Source organism: Epinephelus fuscoguttatus, linkage group LG15 (assembly GCF_011397635.1).
Source record: "Epinephelus fuscoguttatus linkage group LG15, E.fuscoguttatus.final_Chr_v1".
Lineage (NCBI taxonomy): Eukaryota > Metazoa > Chordata > Actinopteri > Perciformes > Serranidae > Epinephelus > Epinephelus fuscoguttatus.
In genome coordinates, this window is record NC_064766.1 from 10475486 (window position 1) to 10497634 (window position 22149).

Genomic DNA, 22149 nt, shown 5'->3' on the forward strand with positions numbered 1-22149 from the left:
GCTTATTACATTTACTACATTTCATCTTTTGAAGTTTACACCTTGCTATATACTCCCAGTTGCTAAGCAATTTATTTGTCCACTTTACAAATCACCCATACGGCATACATTAATTGCATTTTTAGACATGCTTACAGCATAACTTTAAGGTCAATGTCAATATCAGTTGGTTGTTTTTCCACTTTGATCTAGGCTGAAATATTTCAACAGGTATTAGATGGATTGCCATGACATTTAGTACAAATATTATTGGTAGAGATAATGTGTGCTACTGACTTTGGTGATCTCCTGGCTTTTCCTCTAGCCCCACAATGAGGTGCACATTTGTTGCTCCATAACTGTTAGATGAATTTCTCTAACATTTTGTTCAGTCAGTCACAATCCCCTCAGAAATAATTATGATAACCTCGGTTTCCCCGGACTTTTCCTCTAGTGGAAAATCAGTGCGTTAACATTCACTTCAGTAATCTGATAACAGTCAGCTATCCTTCTCTAGTCAGCTGATTTCTTGAATGTCATGTTAACAAGAAACCAGCGAAGATTTCTCCTGGATAATGTTCATTTATCTCCCATGCATGCAGATAACTGCGTTTCTAATTGACTTTTTAGAAATACATACAGGGAAAAGTAAACAGCATAGAGGCTGGACGATAGAGCTCATTGCACTGAGCTACATGTTCAGTATATCAAATGATTCTTCTATCCAAAGACAAACTAGAGTATAACCGCTGAAAGCTCTACTCTGTTTTTAAAACACAAAAGCCATTGTTCCAAACATGGGGGTAGGTGAGAAATCTGATTACTGCCCTACTGCATGTATATGCTGATATACAGAAGCCTGGTTACTTAAGTCCATGTATAATATGTATATGCACTGAATGCATCCAATATTTTGATTAATGACCAGATACCTAAAAAACTAATGACATACCCATCAGCCTCAGCTGTGCTTTGTGTTTTGTGTAAATGTTAGCATGCTAACACATTAAACTAATGGGCCTTTCGGACCAAATGCAACAACAGCAGCTCTACATTCTGAAACCCATTATTGCCAGTGGATTGTGCTGCACCAGAATGGCTTTTTGCTGCATCACACAAAGCGCAATGATGCAGCAGGATGGTAAACGTGCCGCTGTAGCATTTAGTCCACAAGTACTGTCTCACAGAGCAGTTAAGTGTAGACTCCTAGTGTTGTTACTAAAAGCTCAGACACACCAAACTGATATCAAAGAACTAGTGGCGCTGAAAGGTAACCTGTAACCTTGAGCAAACCAAGACTACAGCCAACGGCCAGCTAGCATGTGCGTTCTGCGCTTGTGTGAGAGAGAATAACTCTTCACACCAGCTGGCAGCAGCAGTCTGTATTTGTCATTCAAAAAGGGAAATCAGTAAACCAACAGGATGGATTCAAGACAGTAGTTATCTATTCAGCACATTAATAAAACAACCCAATGTTCAAAGAACAAAGGATATTTACCATGTGTCAGAAAACAGTAACACAAACAATAAGGAACCATTCTGCCAAAGAGCTCAATGGCTAAAAACTTACCTAATAAAACAGGTTGTTTTGATCTCACCCCCTCTTGACTTTTGCCATTTGTTTGCTTTCCTCACTTCTGTTTCTCATCTAATGCACTGAGCTTAACTGCCAATCAGAACGATTTCATTTAACATGCTGAACTGGCTAAAACGAAGCTGACAAGGACCAAAAAGTGTCAATGGTGCAGGACACACCACCAAAACTACGGCAGCAGACTCTCACTGATGACCCCAACATTGGCCAACTGCTGACTGTTAGCATGGTAGTGTCAGGCCCTTACATGCTGACAAAAGGTTTTAACGTTCAAACGAAAAACACATTTTTTCTTCACATTTTGTGTCCTGTCATAATTTTGATCTGTCAACAGGTACAAGCAGTTTGGAGGTGAAAGAGAATCAGGATGATAAAAGCCAGGTGGACTGTGACCTCTTACGAAAGTATCATCCATCAACTTTTTACACAAGTTTCCCAAAACATGGACCAAGACTTCTGAAGAGGAAGTGGTCGCTGGTGGATGGAAAAGACTGCCTGCTGTACCAAAGCCATTTGACTTGTAAAAGAGCAGCCTGGGCTGTCACTCAGAAGAATGCACTGGTGCAGCTGAATGAGTTGCGACCTGGTCTGCGGTATGAGCTTATGTCAAAGACTGGCCCACTGCATGCTCCAGTGTTTTCTGTAGGTGTGGAGGTAAACGGTTTCCACTTTGAGGGTAGAGGACCGACAAAAAAGCAGGCCAAAATGAGGGCAGCAGAACTAGCTCTGCAGTCATTCATCCAGTTCCCAAATGCCTCCCAGGCTCATGCCACCATGGAGACCTTCACCAGCACTCCTGCAGATTTCACAGCAGATGAACTGGACATCCCTGACGCATTTCTCAAAGAGTTTGAGCCATCGCTGCTTAAAAACTGTGATCTCCTGCACTGCAACACAGCAGAAAAGGAAGTTTTCTCCAGCATTTACAGGTACAGGCGACTTGTCCGACTCACACTGGACTTTTTCTCAACCAATCCAAAAAGAAGACCCCTTAGCACCTCATTCTTAGAGCACCTCAGCCCAGTGGCCCTGCTTAATGAGCTGCGACCAGGACTCAGGTACATGTGCCTGACAGAGAGACTTCATGGCAGGCCAATGAGGAGTTTTGTCATGGTGGTTAGGGTGGAAGGGAGGGTCTTTGAAGGATGTGGTCACAGTAAAAGGCTGGCCAAGGCTCAGGCAGCCGCAGCTGCCCTGCAGTCTATATACAATATCAGTCTGGGACCAGAGAGGAAGATCTTGGGCTTCCAGGGCAGCAGGACCCAACATCAGCTACCTCAGGTGAGTAGGTCAGTCTTCTGTTGTTGTTTTGGCATTGTGTCTTCACTGTTAGAAAGTCAAGGGTTCATGGAGTCTTTATTCCCTGCCTCCTGTATAATACATAATGGACTAGCCTACACAACGCTGTGACACTTAACAGGATAAGTGGTGTAGACAATGGGAGGATAGATGTCTGCATTGTTTTTATGTTCCCGGAGTCCTACGTTCCTCAGCTAAATATCCTCTTAAAGGATGGTTCACCCCAGAATCCAATATTTTGGTTTACTCCAGATCTCATTTGCCTGGTGTTTAACCTTGTAAGTCACTTTCTCCATGTTTTTTGTTCATTCATTCATTCATCTTCTAACCGCTTCATCCTCTTGAGGGTCGCGGGGGGGCTGGAGCCTATCCCAGCTGACATCAGGCGAGAGGCAGGGTACACCCGGGACAGGTCGCCAGACTATTGCAGGGCTGACACATAGAGACAGACAACCATTCACACTCACATTCACACCTATGGACAATTTAGAGTTATCAATTAACCTAGTCCCCAATCTGCATGTCTTTGGACTGTGGGAGGAAGCCGGAGTGCCCGGAGAGAACCCACGCTGACACGGGGAGAACATGCAAACTCCACACAGAAGGGCTCCCACACCCGGGATCGAACCGGCAACCCTCTTGCTGTGAGGCGACAGTGCTAACCACCACACGTGCCGCCCCATGTTTTTTGTTAATTTCATTTAAATATTCTGTTGGCTTGTCTGTTATGTTATACGTTGAGGGATGAAGTCATTTTCTGTGCAACTTTCCTAATAGTGTTTTTGGTCCCCTCAGAATTGCCTGCTTTTGATCCCAATTAGAGTTTGCATATGAAGTGGTGGAATCAAAGACCATTTTCATTCAACTCCTGAAGGATAAAAAAAACTTTGCAAATTAATAAAGAACAAAACATAAACAGAAAAATCTAAAAAAAAAAAACCAAACAAACAAAAAAACAGACATAACAATAAAACTTTTCTGCAGAGGTGTAGTTTGTTTCCATTTGCAGGCAATTGTCTGGTCAGCATTTTACACAGAGTATGGAGAAAGGAGACAGACTCATCCAGTAAAATATCCCTTATTCTGAAACATCAGCAGTGACACTGAATTCACCACTTATCTCTTTAGCTTTCGCCAGACTTCTAAATGGTCTGGATAAATGGGTCTGAGGTGCGTCGTATGCTACCAAATGGAGTGTGCCGCACATCAGCATGGCCATCATGTCCTGAGGCCTGAGAGCTGGATGGTAGTCCTGTATGCATCGTCTGTAGCATCTAAACAACTTCATTATGTCTCTGAGCCTCAGAGAATTGTCCTCGACGTCTTTTGCTGTCATGCTTTATGAATACAAGAACATTTGTCTCCAGAGATCGGCTCCACAGAGCTGAAGGGGGTGACTGAGCATGGCTAATGCAGAGCCACACTGTCATCCAAGTATGCAAAGGAATATGAAGTTGTTAGACAGACATGTAGATATTTTATGAGACCCTGGGGGGGACAGGGGTTTGATGAGAGACATGCAGGGTGCAATAGTAACATTTTGGTTGGGAAAAAAGCATTCTGATGCTCTGAATTTGATCAAAAGGGTGATTTCACCCCGCACCATAACTTAACAATTTGCAGAAGCTTCCCTCCTCCTCTTTGTCTAGAAGATGATTTTTTTTACAGCCTCCCCGACTAATCATTTAGCATCACCCCCCCCTTCAATATGAACTGTCTGTCAGGCGGCGTGACGCATTAATGAACATTATTACAGCACATTAGGGATGAAGGAGGAGCGGCAGCAGACCGAGGAGATAGAGGTGGAGCTGGAAGGCGGTGTGAAGAGCATAATAATCTGACAGATAATTGTTTAACACACCTATTACACACGACCTTGTGCCACTGTCATCCAGAAAATGTTGAGCCAGAGAGTTTCACTCCCAAAAAAACCTTCAAACACCTGCTCTTACAAAATGAGTTAAGGCATAGTAAGAGACACTGATGTCATGTCTTGGTAACATTTCTGGGAGTTTGGGGCAGTTACTGACATGAAGAGTTGAAATTCTGCACGTATATTCCACATGTTGGACCTCCTCATGAATGTGGACGTGCGCTGCCTTTTTCTTTGAGAAATGTCTAGCAGCCGTCTATGTAAGTGTTGTGTTAAAAGCTTTTTCCACTGCACCCTGGGTAGCAACAATAATCATTAATGCAGATTTAAGATGTCTGCAGTTCCCAGACACATTCAGAGGAGCCTTTGACATGAGTCAGAAGTTACGACAAACAGTATCTCGTCTGGAAATGCGAACATTGTTCGAGATGTTCCCTGATTAGTATGCAGAAGACATGTAAAATTTAAATAGATATATAATCCCATCATCACGAATGTGTTGGTCCCACATGAAATTATATCAACTTTTATTCCTCATGTAATTAAAGCTGATGGAGATGATGATCATGTATGAGAGTGCCATAAGTAGTTTAAAGTCTAGACAGTCAATAGAAGTCTAGTTTACCCACCCATCACATACACACTAATCAATCATTAATTATTTGCAGCTACTAGTGGACTCAATTCAGACTGTCAAATATTTCATTTGCTTCCTCCAAATGGAGGAAAGAGACTGATGGACAGAGCCGTCTTGTTTTCTATCAAATGTTCAGCATAAAATATTCTATCTATCTATCTATCTATCTATCTATCTATCTATCTATCTATCTATCTATCTATCTATCTATCTATCTGTCTGTCTGTATACATATGGTAAAATGGTAAGTTGGTTTCAGAGTTCTTTGACTGACCGCATGCAATTTGTCATATGTGCATACATTTCTGATCCTGTTGGTTTAAATGAGGGAGTTCCCCATAGCTCTATTTTGGGGCTTCTACTCTTTTCATTATATGTCAATAATGTTTGTGACCAGATGATATATATATGATCTTGTCAAAAGCATCATTATCATCAGCTCCTATTAAGTCCCTTCACACTTGTTTTGTAAGTGATGCTCCTCTTGGCATTTCATTGAATATAATAAATAGCAACTAACTCAAAGTTTCTGTAACATTGCTCAAAAAGAGTGACAGACCTCTAAAAAATATAATTAGCCATATTTTGACAAGTAGGAGTGTGACATCTCTTCCTCTGCACACTGGGGGAGTTCATTGACGGACTGTCAGACATTTTTTGGCCAGCCTCATACTCATGGTCCAAGCGAATGTCACAGCTGTTGGTACATGCCTGCAGACTTTGTTTCAAAGTTTTCCCTGTTTTTGGGGTCTGTTGTCTCAAGAAAATATGACAGCAGAAGTCACAATGTCTTCAGGTTTAAATATAGGCTTAACAGAATGTAGCAGGTAGTGTCTACAGGCAACTGTTCATGTGTAGAAACATTGAGCAGTAATAGCATTAGTAAGTTTTTAACAAATAGAGAAGATTTAAGAGGGGGAATAATTTTCCTTGCTTCACTTGGCATTTGCAAATATTGTGTTAAAAGGGTAAAATAGCTTTGATAAACCTTATGAAGCATTTATTTGCAGGTGCACTTTTTATTTCTTGGTATTTGGATATACAAAATATTTTAACACTTTTTAAACAATGTGTTTAACATGATAACTACCTTGGGTTTGTTTTATATTTCTTTTTTGTTTTTGCTCTTTGTGTTTCTCTAAGAAGTACTTAAATGTTCATCACAGCTTACTTTTTGTCTTTTTAAACCAGCATAAAAGGGTAACAGTGAGCATCCAGTTTGTTTGGCTTTTTTTTTCATTGCTAAATGAAAAAAAAGGTAAACAATGAGGACAGCAGGACCCTAAATTCCTGAAATGGAGAAGAGTGTTGCCATTATTTACATAACTGACAATCTGTGGGAGCTCACTTTTACTTATGAAATATTTTATATAAATGTATGGGACTTTGTTCCTGGCTCGTAGCAACCTGAAGGACAATATTTAATATAAGGTAGCAAGAAGAGTCATTTGTTTTACAATTAATTTAAAAATAGAAAAATTAAACTATTAAAATCCTTATCCTCATAACTGCGAAGATAAAAGTTATGCAGTTTTGTGATTATGGATGTGACCATTCAGAAACTTGGCAACAAGGTACCAGAAAGAGCACTTTGAGTTAAAGGAGAGAAGCAAAATATGAGCAGCAGGTTTGTAGGCAGCAGATAACCCAAAGGGAGGTTACAGGAGGAGACAACAAGGGAAGAGGGACAGGTAAAAATGGCTGGACCACTAAGACAGGTGAACTGCAAACACCCTGGTGTGGGAGAGTGTGTGCTTCTCAAAGTCAAGAATGCTTCCTTGGCAGGACAGGTCTATCTAAGGCGGTTTCTACAGAGGCTAGGCAAGACTCCTTTCTAGCATTTGGTGAACACATATTAGAACAGGCTAGGGAGTGGCCAGGTGTGAGTCGTTGAAGAGGCCCCACCTTCAATTCCTGCAAACTGTTAGCAAAGAATTGTAGGTACTTTTTGCCCACTGAGGATACACATGTGCATCCTTACAAATTCTCTGAAGGAAGGATTTGGTCTTTGATCAGACAAAATTTAAAGGGGGTGCCACACCTGGCCACAAAGCATCTGAGTACCATCAAGAATGAATCACTGTCCACTGAAAAAAGAAGGTCTAGAGGTCTAAGTCAACACTTGAAGATGATCCCATCTCTTTTTGTTGCTTTGTCCATGCTTTACTAAGAAGGACCCAAAACAATCTACACCAGCAGAATAAAAAGGCCAATTTCGGGGAGTCGGTGGCTTAGTGGTAGAGCAGGCGCCCTATGTACAAGGCTGTCACCGCAGTGGCCCGGGTTCAACTCCAGCCTGTGGCCCTTTGCTGCATGTCACTCTCTCTCTCTCTCTCTCTCTCTCTCTCCTCCTTCACACTTGTCTGTCCTATCCATTAAAGGCTAAAAATGCCCCAAAAAAAATAATTTAAAAAAAGGCCAATTTCAAGAGGAGGAGCCTTACAGGAGGCAGGTCAGCCATCTTTGGTCAAGAGGGTATTAACTGCTCATTAAACTGGTAAACTTAGCTGCTGCAACTGTTTCCTCCTCTTTCCTCTTCACCTCCCGTATTTCCTTCACCTGCCTGGTAACTGCAGGATGGCACTAATTGGCTGCAGCCACTGAAGAGCATGTGGGGAAGGGGGACAGGGGAACAAGTGCACTCTCACCTCAAGAGTCCTTTTAACAAGAGGAGAACAACAAATAGACAGAGACAGAGAAGGCATCAAATGAAATGAAAATTATTGTTTTGTTTTTGTTTGTTCCATCCTCCATTGTTTAAATCTGTCTCTACCATTTCTTCCTCTGCAGTTCTTCGCAGAGTCGATTTTCCACCTGGTGAGAGAGAAATACACAGAGCTGACAGACAGTTCTTTTTCTACCTCACATGCCCGCCACAAGGTCCTGGCAGGGGTTGTAATGACCAGAGGTGAGTGGTAGAGACACTTTGAGAGGAAGTCGCTGTCATGAAAATACACAAAGAGTAAACAAATCAAATACATATCCTGTTGTTGACAAGATCATGTTATTAAAAGAGTTTCAGTCAAAGCTCAGACAGTGGGAAAACATGATGAAAATTTTACATTTCTGTTTAATTCACTCATTATTAAAGGACTCTTAAGTCTCCTTGTCGCTCTACACAGATCTGATGATTTTATTTGCCAATATTTTTCATCATTCATGGAATCTTTGGTGGACATTTGAGTCTCATGCTTCATGTACGCTTTTTTCAATTTCACTTTATCCCATATAGTTTTTATTGAAACAAGTTTTCCACCTCAGTCAAGCACAAAACCCATTTGGGGGGATATTTCAGCTTTTTCTTTTCTTGTATTCTTGGCATTCACATTCAGTGTGTCTACATGTAGAAACATGTTGAAATTAAGACTTTTTAGGCCTTTTAAATAGCACTTAAAAGAAAATGTAAAAAAAAATTGCGATGGAAATACACACCAAAAGTCAAAAAATATACTCTCCTCAAGGGCTGCTACAAAGTTCCTTCTTTATTGCTCCTTTGTATTTTTACACAGAACCAAATAATGTCAGCATCATTCTACTCCAGTGTGTAATTTCACACTGCATCCTGTCTTCCTGCAATCAAAAGAGGAATGACAGGTGTGACATGTAACACAACAGCATTGGCCTCTAGTGTGACATATAACATATGCATTGGCAGCACCTTCTAAACAACAAAAACAATGGCATAACATGCCAGTCACAATCATTTTCCTTCTTTGTTATATGGCAGCCTCTGCTTGGAGGGTAAGGACCTCCCGAACCTCATTGTTTTCCTGATTTGTGGACATTTACGGCTGCTGTTCTTCCTCTTTGAGTTAGCCACTAACTGCAAACAGCTGCTTTTAAATCTCCCGCGTGGTGGGATGCCAACATAATACATAATCAAAACACCACATCTGTTCCACCCATCTGTTTACATTTTACACAGATCTCATTTCGGGGCTGTTACTACCTCTGTTCCCGGCTCAAAGGTGAGACAACTCTGTCTGCCTTTCCCAATCGTACCTCATAAACACAATGGCAAGGTGGCAGAACAGCACAATATTCCTGCCTTGAACAGGCAGTGTAAAAGTGACTTTACTTTTTGTGCTAACTGCTCTGCATGTGCGATTCCATGTCTTGATCCCCATTGTCTCAACTGTGAAACAACTCCAACGTACAGCGCAGTTTACTTTGTAAGCATTAGGAGTTGGTAGAGACCAAAATCAGAGCTAAAATAAAGTGAATATTGGACTAACATTCATCAGGTGGACACAAACACCAGTCCTAATTATTGATTTTGTTGCTCTGGAACTGCTGGATATCTAAATAAGCAAGTTCACCCTGTCAAGTTAAAGTGGAAATAGACAAGTTTTTGCTTTTATTTAAGGCTATAAAGTAAATGTGGATTGCGCAATGTAATGGTTGTATAATAATGACACTGTACCTGTTTAGATTGGTGCCATTGTGGAGCCAAAACATAACAAGGATAGTACTTTTGTTTTTTTCCCAGTAGTTATCAGTAGTTATCCACAGTTACTAGAGAGAATTAGTGTTACTATTCCCAGTAGTGGAAATGGCGGATGTTAGAAAAAAACAAAGTCTATCCGGCAAAAGAAAAAGAGCTGAGTTGCTTTGTGGAAAACAAAAAGTGATCTGGTTGTCTTTGTCCAGTTTTGAAAGGTAATATTTCACTGTCAACACAAGTATCAAAACATTTCAAATGATATCCAACTGCCTGACTTCATCAGTTGAAATTCAAAGAAAGAGGTGTCAGAATACCGCCAACGCAGTGTCTGAGTCACATGAGGGGTGAAGAAACACTGCAGATGTTCTTTATTATCACTTTAAAAACGGAGATGAAAATATTTTGCCACTTGTCATTTAAAGCAGACATAACAGTGCAGGAGCATCTGAATCCTTCTTACATGAAAATGTGCCACTGCAATTCAAACAAAGGAGTTACCTCAAAGTACCCTGCCAATCCAGAGGGAAGACAATCATCTTTACCGTCCTGTGAATCTTCCATGAGGCCAGATTGCAACACAACAGCATGTTTTTGAGACGTTGGAGTGATTGTTCAGTCATACACTTTTCATTAGCTCGTCTCAGCCTGTTAACATTCTAGTTATGATGGGATGTTGAGGCGAGGGAGAGCAAAGAGAGACAGTCAAATGTGGCGTCTTGTTTGAACTGCATCTTGTTGAATGACTTGTTCCATCACAGTGTCAATCATTTGCTCAACAATTCACCACAAATCTGAGCTGCTACAGATGTTCCTTATTTTCCCATCTGTCTTTTCAAGGATTTGACCTCAGATCAGCGCAAGTTGTGTCTCTGGCCACAGGGACTAAGTGTCTGGACTCGGACAACGTGAGTGACCGAGGCAGTACGCTCAGCGACTGCCACGCTGAAGTTGTCAGCCGGAGGGCGCTGGTTCGATTCCTGTATGCTCAGCTGGAGCAGCTACTCTGGTACGACCCTCAGCCCTGAACCTGAAACTAGCGTTTGGTTTGTTTTTGTAGTCTTTTCTTGATGGGGCATTTGCCTGCAAATGACAATTAAAATTTGAGTATTTTTAACTCAGGGTGTTTTTCTAATTTTCACTTTGATTGTTGCCTACAATCACCAAATGTCACAGAGAACTGAATCTATGTTTTCTTTAATATTTTAGGGTCCGTGAGCTTTATCTGCATGGGTTGATGAGCTTTCCAATAATTATAAACTGACTGATTGTTGAATAATTATTGAAGTTTCTTAACAGGGATCAATAGAGTTTCATCTATCTTGTTTTCAGTTTGTGCCGTCAGTGTTTTGTCAGAAGTTGGTCTTGTTTCTTTCACCCTGTCTCTGTCTCATGCTGGACTTCTCTGTGTCTTTTCTCCCTGAAGTAAGCCAGAAAACTGTGAGGAACAATCGATCTTCATACCAAATAAAGGTGATGGCGGAAGTGGCTTCCGGCTGAGTGACGGTGTCCTCTTCCACATGTACATCAGCTCTTCGCCATGTGGAGATGCTCGACTCAACTGCCCCTACGAGACCACAGCTGCATGTGAGACCAGCACATTTAGACGATGGTGATGATGATGATGTTGATGATAATGTCAAAAATACATCATGAAACATTCCTGCTTCTATACCAGATCTAGATGCACATTTTCCTCTTAGTTTCTCATAGTTTTTTGTATCAACAATATGTACTTTGTTGTAGACACATACTGTAATACCTTTAATAATCTATTTGTTCTGCAGCTATTTATATTCTGCTGCACAAGCCCACTAACCTCAGACAGTTTCATTAATTTTTAAAGGAAAAATCCACCATAAAACACTTAAGCTCTGTGAAAACATTAATTAATAAGTACCAGAACTTCTGGCTGTATTAAACAGCTTAGTCTATGTTTCCTCTTCTTGAAGATGGCTGAATATAATTCCATCTACATCAACATATTTTTAAGAACTATAAATCAAAAGAGTTAAAAATTAAAGAGTGAGAACTTTTGTCTAAAGCTGCCATTTTGCAAAGAAGAATGCTTAGACAGGGAGGAATCCATCACAGGTGAAGAAGAGAGTCACAGGGAATAGACTAAGATACAGTGCAGCTACAGAATAAGAAGAGCTGTGTAAGTGTAACATTTACAACCAGTCTGTAAAAATCCTGGGCATTCTGGGTAATGTAGGAACCAGGAACAGAAGTAGGCACTGCTATTCAGGTCAAAGGTATTTTTGGTGTCTTATAAGTTCATGTTGACTGGGTTATTGTGAGTAATCACTAGTGTTATGTACTTGTATGTGCATGACACAAATTACTACTATGAGTAGCAGTAGATGAGGAAAAGTGACTGAATAAAACAAATTAGAGTCATACTGTTAGCTTGGCTAAAAACAAAAAACAATTCTGAACATGATGATTAAGTAATATTCAGGGTGTTCCTCAAATGGCTTGCTCAAGAGCATTTCAGCAGTTACAGCCGTCTAAGTCTCCATCTTCAACTTTTTCTTCTCGTGTCAGATCCCAGCAGGAGGTTCCACTGTCAACTCAGGGTGAAGGTGGACGGAGGCGAGGGGACGCTGCCCATCACGACGCGAACAGCCAATCAGAAGTGGGATGGTGTGGCACCGGGTAAACCTCCTGTCACTATGTCCTGCACAGACAAGATGGCAAAGTGAGTTTATAATCAACCCTGGAAGGTGTGTCCTGATATATTATTAAATATGATGTTTTATTTTAGCTGATAGTGTATCAAAATCTGCATACATTATTTTCAAAGAATTTTTAAGTTGTATTATTTTTTTAAGGATAATTCCAGTTTATTACAAATTGGGTCTTGTTTTTGTAGTTTTGGACATCATTTATATCAACTTATGATTGACTGAAACTGTCAGTTAGAAACGTTCATTGCACTTTACAGATGGCTCTCATCTTAAACCATTATTACCAAGGTTTTAGCTACAGCCACTTTAAGTTTTACCTGTAAATAAAGTTGTTTAACAAGCCAAACAAGGCAACATATAATCTGGATAAACTGTTGGTTCATTACCTGAATCATCATTTTTGAATTTCTTGACACTTTTGACTTCTTTATAGTGACATCATAGTGTTCCCAGATCTCAGCAATAACTAATCTACAATATTATTACAAATATTAAGACCAGGGACTCTATAAAAGAAGTGGAGGTAGCCATTGTGATGTCACCCATTGGTTTGTGGACTACTATTTTGAAGCCTTGAGTGTGGCATTTTGGCCCTCACCATCTTGTTTTTTGGGAGTCAAAAGTGGCCATTTTTGGACAAGTGGGTGGAGTTGTGGAGGATACTCGGTGCTACACTTTTAGTCTGATTGACAGGTTGCCGTGGTAGCCACTTTTCTATCACAAGGTAGCCACGGCATAAAGCATACCCTGCTTTAGTTTCCTCTAAATTGGACCATAATTTACAAGATGAACACCATGCTCTATTGAATAAGACTCAAAACTAGCAATTTAAACAATAAACTTATGAAGAAAATATTTAATGAGATAATGGATCTAGTGAGAAGTAGGGTCATTTTCTCTCAGACTTCTATACAATCAGACTTCTTTTTGCAATCAGTGGAGTTGCCCCCTGCTGGTCATTAGAAAGAATGCAGGTTTATTGCACGTCCTTGTTGGCTTCACTTTTCAGACCTGGAGATAACACCTTGATTATGACCCTATATGGAATGAAGTGGAGTTATCCTCTAATACATGTCAGTATTTGTTAATGACTGTTCTTCTCCAGTCAGACGGAAAGTACACAAAACTGCACTGGGTCACCTTAATTTTGAGAAACAGTCAGTCAAAATTCAAAGCCCTAAAGATGAAATGAAATAGCAGATTTTGTCAACTATTTTGGGTCCAAACATGGGTTATAATCTATGAACTCCCATTTACAAAAAAAAAAAAAAAAAAAAAAAACCAAGTTCAGCCACAGTTAACCAGTTCATCCCACCTCTCTTTTCTCTCTTCCTCTTTTCTGTTTTTCCTTTTCCTCTGAAAGATCTCAGTGGATGTCTTTCACCGAGCCGGTCTATTTCAGGGACACTGCAGCTAGTTTTCATATTATGTTCACTCAGTTCAGACAGCAGGGTAACAGCTTGCTGCAGTCTAGACAGTCAAACACCGGTCAAACATTAATGGGCCCTGAGTGAAAATCTTTTCAGCTGAAAAGCCGTCAAACTGCCATCATAACTAACTCTGCTCTGTTTTTTTCTTTTTTAAATGGTTTGTCTCAATAGGTGGAGCGCACTGGGCGTCCAGGGGGCTCTCCTGTCTCACCTGGTTGAGCCGGTTTACCTGCACAGCGTGACGGTAGGGACGCTCAGCCACACGGGTCACCTGGGCCGGGCCATGGCACGCCGCCTTGCACCAGTCAAGCACCTGCCCTTCCCATATCGACGACAGCAGCTGCTGCTCGGCTGTAGGTCCAAAATGCTTAACACACCTGAATATAAATCCTCCTCAGCAGTTCAAGGCAGTTTATTCATTCTGAGTCTGGTAGGTCTGACCTGATGCACATAAGGTTTCTGGAGCAGTTGGCAAGAGCAGTCATAGCAAAATTGCATTTTTACATTTGATGTTTGTACATGATGTTTAGGTACTTTAAATACTGTTTTAAATAATTTTTTTCTGTACTTCAACTTAAGTAAAAATGTAATCGTAATGAAGTATTTTTACACTGGATTAGCCAATGCTAGTGGCTCTGTGACCCTAAAGGGGGCGTGAATGTCTGAACCTAATGTTATGGCAATCTATTCAATAGCTGTTGAGATATTTCACTGGGTAAATAAACAACAAATAAAAAAACAATTCTGACACAACATGGTATTTGGTATGAGAGTACCAGTCTCAACAACTGTCTTTGGTTTTCTCTCTGCCCAGGTCTGAGCAGCAGCGAGGTTCGGCCGACAGGGAAGGCCCCAAATGTCAGCGTGAACTGGAGCTTTGGGGACGGAAGCCTGGAGGAGATCAGCACCTCCACAGGATGGAGGAGGGACTCAGGGACACCGTCACGGCTCTGCAGGCGCTCCATGTTCGCCCACTGGCAGAGGCTGCACCAGCAGGTGGGTAAGAGACACTCAGAGACTCGAAATACTGAACCTGCTCAGGAGACTCATGCAGGGAGGATGTCATCACCTGGGCTTCTTAACGAAAGTGGTTGCTCATGGGAATCAGGGGATTGGACACATACCAATAAAAAGCATACAAAAAAGTTGAGGGCACACACCAAACTGTCCACGAGGTCTGACTCAGAACAAAACCACCTCAATATAATGATGTTTTCAAAAGCAGGGTTTAACTTCCACTGTGAAATTAAAATATGTATGCTGAGAGTGTTGTGCTGGACCAAATGGCCTCTGTTTAAAATTTAACAACGGCAGACAGAGTCGTAATTATTTAAAAAAGCAACCGGACTCATTGTAAGAAGAGCTGCTCACAGATCACATGGAAGAGAAGACACAGGCCACAGAGAAGGAGGAGACAGAGCTCTAAAGGCTCAATGAGGGGAAGAGATTAGACAATGATACAGTGTTTTAAAGACTTAGTGACCTGAAAAGCAATTAGATGAAGTGAACGTGAAAGGTGGACTACAAACTAGAGGCAGAGAGGAAGAAAAGGAACCCAAAGCTTATAGTATTAATAACCTATATATATATAATAACCTGTCAAGTTGCACTTAAAGTTTACATCTGTGTCTGTGAAAACATGATGCTCTTTTTTTTTTAATTTACTGCTTGCTGCTACAACATCCACCACAGTTAACCATGACTGACTGAGACATATGTCAAACTCAAACAAACACATGTTAAATATGTATAATAATAAATAATATATCAGGACTCATACGCTTTTCAACATCTTTGAATTATTTGACCCATAAATGCACTTGACATTATACTTTGCATTTCTCTATCTATTGATATCCTCATGAGAAAATACTTTAATTGAAATAATAATTTGGTTGTTTTTTTTTGTTTGTTGTTGTTTTTTACAAGAAATTTAAGTCTGTATAGACTCATACAGAAATATTCCCTCTTAACAATCTCTTATGACTCACTGGAAGTGTGTGGCAGTGTACTTATCTGCAGAGACTCTGCCCTCTGCTGGTATATTATTACTTGTATTTATCATTACTAATACCAGTTCCTGTTTTCTTCTTATTTTCTGTGTTTGGGACATTGTGGGTGAGTACCCCCACAGCACTCAGGTGAGGTCAGGGCTTTATAAAAAGGTAGCAACTAAGTGCCAGACCATGGCAGTAGGCATCCAGGAGACACAGCTCCAAGAAAAATAATAATAAAAATGCAAATATCGCGAGGTAAAATGCCGAACAAGAGTGAATCTGGGGTTGGTTTTTACTTTTACTTTGACTGACCAGCAGGTTTACAAACAGTAACCGACAATCCTGCATAGTATAGCATTAAGGTGAACACAGATGGATGTGAAAAGAGCCTTTCAGCATTAAACTCCGAATGAAATAATAAGAAGCAGAACATAAAGTAATTAAACGTGAACACAGTAGAGAAGTTGGACTTAAAGTTTGAGCCATGCAGGCTAAGTCAGGAGAAGCCTATTAGACTTTTCTCACTGCTGATACTCTGACCCATCAAACACAGGTGTGACCAATAACATTACTGACCATTTAGATGTGTCAGCTGCGGGTCCCTGCTGCTGAATCAGCTGTGTGGTTTACAGGGAAACTTTAATGATTAATGGTTTTAGTTATACCTGTGCTTTTCCTGCTTTGACAAGTCAAAATGTCAAAATGTGTGAAATATCCATTTTCATGGGACAGGTGTCAGTCTGAGGAAGCTGAACAACAGATGACTGACAAATGTTATTTTTAGCTGGGAACTCAACATGGCAGGTTGTGCAGCTCACTGGACTGACACTGGTCTTGGCGGTGGTGGAATGTAACTAAGTACAAACTTCTATTCCACTACATCTCAGGAATGATTGTACTTTTTATTGCACCACATTTATCTGAGAACTTTTCATCCCCTACCTGTCCAGTAAAAAACATGTATCTCCAGATGTGTTGATTTTAAATGTTAGTGATAAACTGAATGATGTGTTCCTTCATGAGATAAGAAAATTCTCCCACTTCTTAAGCCTAATTAATTCTTTAAAAGCCCTCTTGGATCAGCTGAAAAATGAATCGTCACAAAGCTGAAAACAGAGCAGGTTTTCTGACACCATGAAAAGATTTTTTTCAAGATACAGTGGTGGAAAAAAGTTTTCGGACACCCCATGCATTTGTGAAATATTGCATTAAGAATCACTCTTAGGTCTTCAAGTGCAATTTCTTTTAGTACAATCACAGCCAAAATACTAAATAAATCCTAAAATAGCCATTAAAAACTTAAAATTGATTGGTTCCATAAAAATACATAAGAAAGATGAAGGTCGTTCTTTTTATTAAAAGACACAATTTTTGTTGCCAAGCTTCGTGTCTACATAAAGCCAGCACATTTGAAAGTTCTTCAGACACAAAAATGGTAAAACAAGGAACCTAACGCAGGAAACACGCCTGAAGATAAAGATTCTCAGCCAGGAAGGGTACAGCTGCCGCCAGATAGCCAGGAAGTGCAGATGCAGTCCTTCAGCAGTTGGATACACTCTGCAGAAATACAGACGAACCAACAGCTTGGAAGACAAACCAAGATCTGGGTGTCCAAGGGTTTCTTCAGCAAGAAATGATCGCATCCTGATCCGCATGTGCAGGCAAAACCAGCGAATGACATCACAGGAGCTTCAGCAGCAGTGGTCAAACCAAACTGGTGTCCAGTGTTCCACCCGTGACTGTAATGTGGCCGACTTTTAGATCATGGCTTAAGGTCCTACAAGGCTATCAAGAAGCCCCTGATCGATGAGAGACAGAGGTTAGCCCGCCGTTGGGCCCAGGCACACAAGAACTGGACAGCCAGGAATTGGAAGAAGATTTTGTGGTCAGATGAGTCCAGTTTCCAGCTTTATCTTCCTCCTACTAATGTGAGGGCACGAGAAGGCCAGGCGAAGCATTATCTCCAGCATGTACAGTACCTACTGTCAAGCATGGTGGAGGCAGTATCATGGTTTGGGGATGCATGAGTGCTGCTGGTGTTGGTCATCTCACTGTCTGTGATGGCACATTGAACTCTACCAAGTATCGTACCATTCTCGAAGCCCACATGCTCCCTTCTGCGCGTGCACTGTTCCGTCAAGGTAAAAACTGGATGTTTCAACAAGATAATGCCCCTTGCCACACATCTAAGGCCAGTAGAGCTTGGCTGCAGGAGCACAGTATCCAGGTCTTAGAGTGGCCAGCTCAATCCCCGGACATGAGCCCCATTGAAAATCTGTGGTGGATTATCAAAAGGTCTGTTTCAAAGCATAAACCAAAGAATTTAGAAGAATTAAAAGCAGTAATTCAAGAAGAATGGGACAAGATTACCCCTACACAGTGTGAAAGGCTCGTGGGGAACATGCCAGCCAGGATTAGAGCTCTACTACGTGCCAGTGGCAGGACTACTTAATATTAATTTGATGATGTGATGGTTTATTTATTTTTTGTTCAGTTTTGAACACATTCTCTGTTATTTGTTGACTTTGATACCGACAATGTTGAGAACTGACATATTGAAACTGTCAAGAATTTAGTTTTGTTAGTTTTTCTTGTAAACAATAAACAAAAAAATATAATTTGTATTTGTTTGTATCTGTCTAATGAAGCCACACCTTTTGAAACACAAAAAAAGATTTTTCCACAACTATTTCATGATAATATTTGAGATTGTGTAAAATTTTAAGGGTGTCCGAAAACTTTTTTCCACCACTGTATGTAGCTCTTACAGGACAGCAATGCTACAAACATATGATGATGTCATAGAATATGATGCACTGCTATAGATTAAAGAACAGCTAGGGACCATTTTGATACTTTGATTAAATATTGCTGATAATACTTCATTTTACTTAAGTAAGATTTTGCTGGACTTTTACTTGTGGTGGATTATTTTCACAATGTGGCATTGGTGCTTTTAGGCTACTTAAGTAAAGGATCTCAATACTTACTCCACCACAAACAGTGGATGTACTCGCAACACTGCGAAACATCTCCTTAACCATCCACAAATCTCACTTTTATTTGGCATTTTGTTATGACACAAATCATGTTTCTGTCTTTCTCTCTCAGTTGAATGGTGAAGAAGCCACTGTAGGGACATATTCTGGTTTCAAGATGGCTGCCGGGCGCTACCAAAGGGCGATGCAGCAGTTTACCAGCGCTCTACAGGGTGGAGGGCTGGGAACTTGGCTCAGAAAACCTCCAGAACTAGGACACTTCAACATCAGTGTGTGAAAAACTCTGCGTTAAAGATTGAAGATGGTCAGAGTGAAGTTCATGTATGTTTTTCTTTGTGAGTGGATAAGGTACAAAGAATGTGATGCTAATTTGTGAAGAAAGTTCATTTCACCTTAATTTATAATATCCTACTAGAAATGATTAATTAACTGATTAGACAGAAAAGTAAAGAATTTTTCATTATGCAAATGAGCTCAAAGTATTCAGAAAAGTAAATCAAATGTAGGAAAAAGTCAACTTCTTCGTGTGTAGCGTTTGCTTAAGTTACATCGAAACTGCTAATTTCAGCCCTGGAAGCTAATGCTAGCTTGTATGGCTAGTTTAAATCTTAACAATCACATTGCTAAAACCTCATAGTAATACTGAAGATATTTCATTTCAGTGTTAGAGGTGAATTTAACTAATCAGTTATTTTTACCTTGCAAAACAACTGCACAGTTAGAGCTGGATGTGTAGAAATGGGTTGAGTACAAATAGTAATATTAATAATTATAATAACACTTGTCTGATATCAGGAACTTCTACAGCTACGTAATCTCCTCCCTGGTGAAAAGAACTACAGAGAACATCAACAAACTGGTGACAAAAATCCAATCAGCTTATTAGAAGCGGAGTCACGCACTGAATCTGGTTGTATTTATTGACAAACGCATACGAATTTGTGAATTAAAAAAAAAAACAATTAAGGCTTAATTTCAGATGATCTGTTGTGACTACAAGGCTAGCCATGGGGTTATTCATCTTGGAATAACTCTGGATGCTAACAAATGAGAATAAAAGGCGGTTTTTCATCTCTTTTCTTATTGCAAACATGGCCTAAATGCTGCATAGTCCCACAGGAAATAGACTGAAAGACACTCCTAAATGAGAATGGGGGTCACGGGTTGTGTTGTGAATAGTATTAAATACCCAAAGACAGTTGGACCCATTCATCCCATTTTATCTTGTGTAATTTTTGTATTTATATACTTGTAAGACACCTTCAATGACATAATGTGAAGCCCCGGATCAGCCTTTTGTAGTGAGAATAAAATGTCCTCACTTTCCAGTAGTGTCCTCACTTTTACAGTCTAAAACCCATATTGGTCCTCTCTTACTTAAGTTACTTAAATGTAACAGGCTACAGATTACTAGTTGTTAAAGTTTCAGTTACTTGAATAAAGTAATTTATTATATTTTGGTTACTTACAATACAAAGCACCAGAATTAATGTTTTATTTTACGTATAAACCTTTTACTGGAAAGGATATATGTAGCCCCTTTGTAATCACCAACATTTTGATTAGTAACTGTAATTTAATATTATATATCCATATTTGTTTTTCAGTAACTGTAACTGATCACAATTTCCTTTGTTTGTACTAGTTATAATTACATATAACTAGTTACTCCTAACACTGGTCCTCACAAACTACAATACAGAAGTACACACAAAAAAACTTGTTTTTGTCACTTAGGAGGACATTACATCCGCTTCTATCAATGCCAGGGTGATTTATCCTAATCTTACCATTACATGCCGAATGCCAACCCATACTCTAACCTTAACCAAATACCAAGTCTTAACCCTTAAAATTTAATGGTTTTTGTTGAGGGGACTGGCATTTTGTTACCCAACAGGAAGTGAGTCCCCACAATGTGACTGTGAGCAGATTTATCTCCCCCATAATGTGGTAAATACAAAATACCTGACGACTGCAAAGCAAAATTTGTTTTATTAGTAACAACAGCTTCTGATTTATTTTACTTCTATACTACATGTCACATTTTAATTTTATTCTTACTTGTTTGTGTTTGTTTAGTTTTTGTTTCAGTAATGTACATTTGGTGTAACTGTATGTCTCACCTGGTTAATTATGTTGATGTTTTCACGTCATGCATTTTGAACAGCGCTGTAGAGTTCCAGAGTGTATATGAGGCCCTGGAGTGAAGGCGGGCTGCCATCTAGAGGGAGACTAGATGTGGAGTCTAGGTTTTATTGAAAAAAGAAATGTTTATAATTTAAGTTTTGTTTAGTGTTTCTATTTTTTGGTCCTTTCTCCTTTTATCCCTTAAGATGATTTATTTGATTAAAAGTATCCCAAAAGCTTTTATTTTCAAGAAGAAAAAAAAAGTATTCTTGTTAGTTTATGTTTTGGTGTTCAGTTATAGAAAAGTCATCTGAGGTAACAACTGCGTAAAAAGAGTAATTTTACTGAAAGACTCTGGTGTTGAATGCTATGTAAACTTTTATTAGGTATGCAGAATGGATGTAGTCTATATTGGTCATGACTATTTTTATCACTGGGAATAAATGATCTTATTTGTGTTACTTTCTGTGTTTGTATCACATCAGAGTCAAAGCTTAACTTCTGTTGATCGGGTGTGTGAAAATGGCCTCTTTCAGTAGTGCTTCACACTGTCCAAAAAAAGGATCTTAATATTGTGTCTGGTGTCCTTGACATGCACAAAATAAAAACACTTTAAGCACACATGCCACACAAGCTTATTCATGGACTTAGCTTACTGAGACATGATAGCAACTCCAGTTTTACACAGTCAGTGGAGGTTAATAGATGTTTGCTTATGTCCACAATTTAGATAAGTAATATAAAATAAGCCCCTAATAGACTACGTACAGATAAAATAATGACAAATGTCTCTATTTGACAAAAAAATTAGCAAAATAATTAAAGTTCAAAAGCAACTGGGAATTTCAAATACACAAATGCACTACAATGATGTGTTTCTGCAAAATTCTTGGGTCTCCAGGTAAACATTCTACATTTTACATTTTGTTTTTTCGATTGTGTAGCATGTGGTTGATTGATGACCATTAACCAGGCTGTCTGCGCAGTAAGTAATTTCAACTGAATTAACCAAACTGATTCATTCATTCATTCATCTTCTAACCGCTTCATCCTCTTGAGGGTCTGGAGCCTATCCCAGCT

General features: G+C 39.8%; 1 protein-coding gene across 1 annotated transcript; it reads left to right on the plus strand.

The window, feature by feature from the left end:
* Positions 1-1104: 1104 nt before the first annotated feature.
* On the plus strand, positions 1105-19216 carry LOC125901957 (double-stranded RNA-specific editase B2-like). The gene is made up of 9 exons (XM_049598005.1): positions 1105-1120; positions 1908-2854; positions 8173-8290; positions 10664-10832; positions 11250-11410; positions 12371-12524; positions 14115-14296; positions 14758-14939; positions 19052-19216. The coding sequence occupies exons 1-9, from the start codon at positions 1105-1107 to the stop codon at positions 19214-19216; spliced, it is 2094 nt and encodes a 697-aa protein (XP_049453962.1).
* Positions 19217-22149: the final 2933 nt, after the last annotated feature.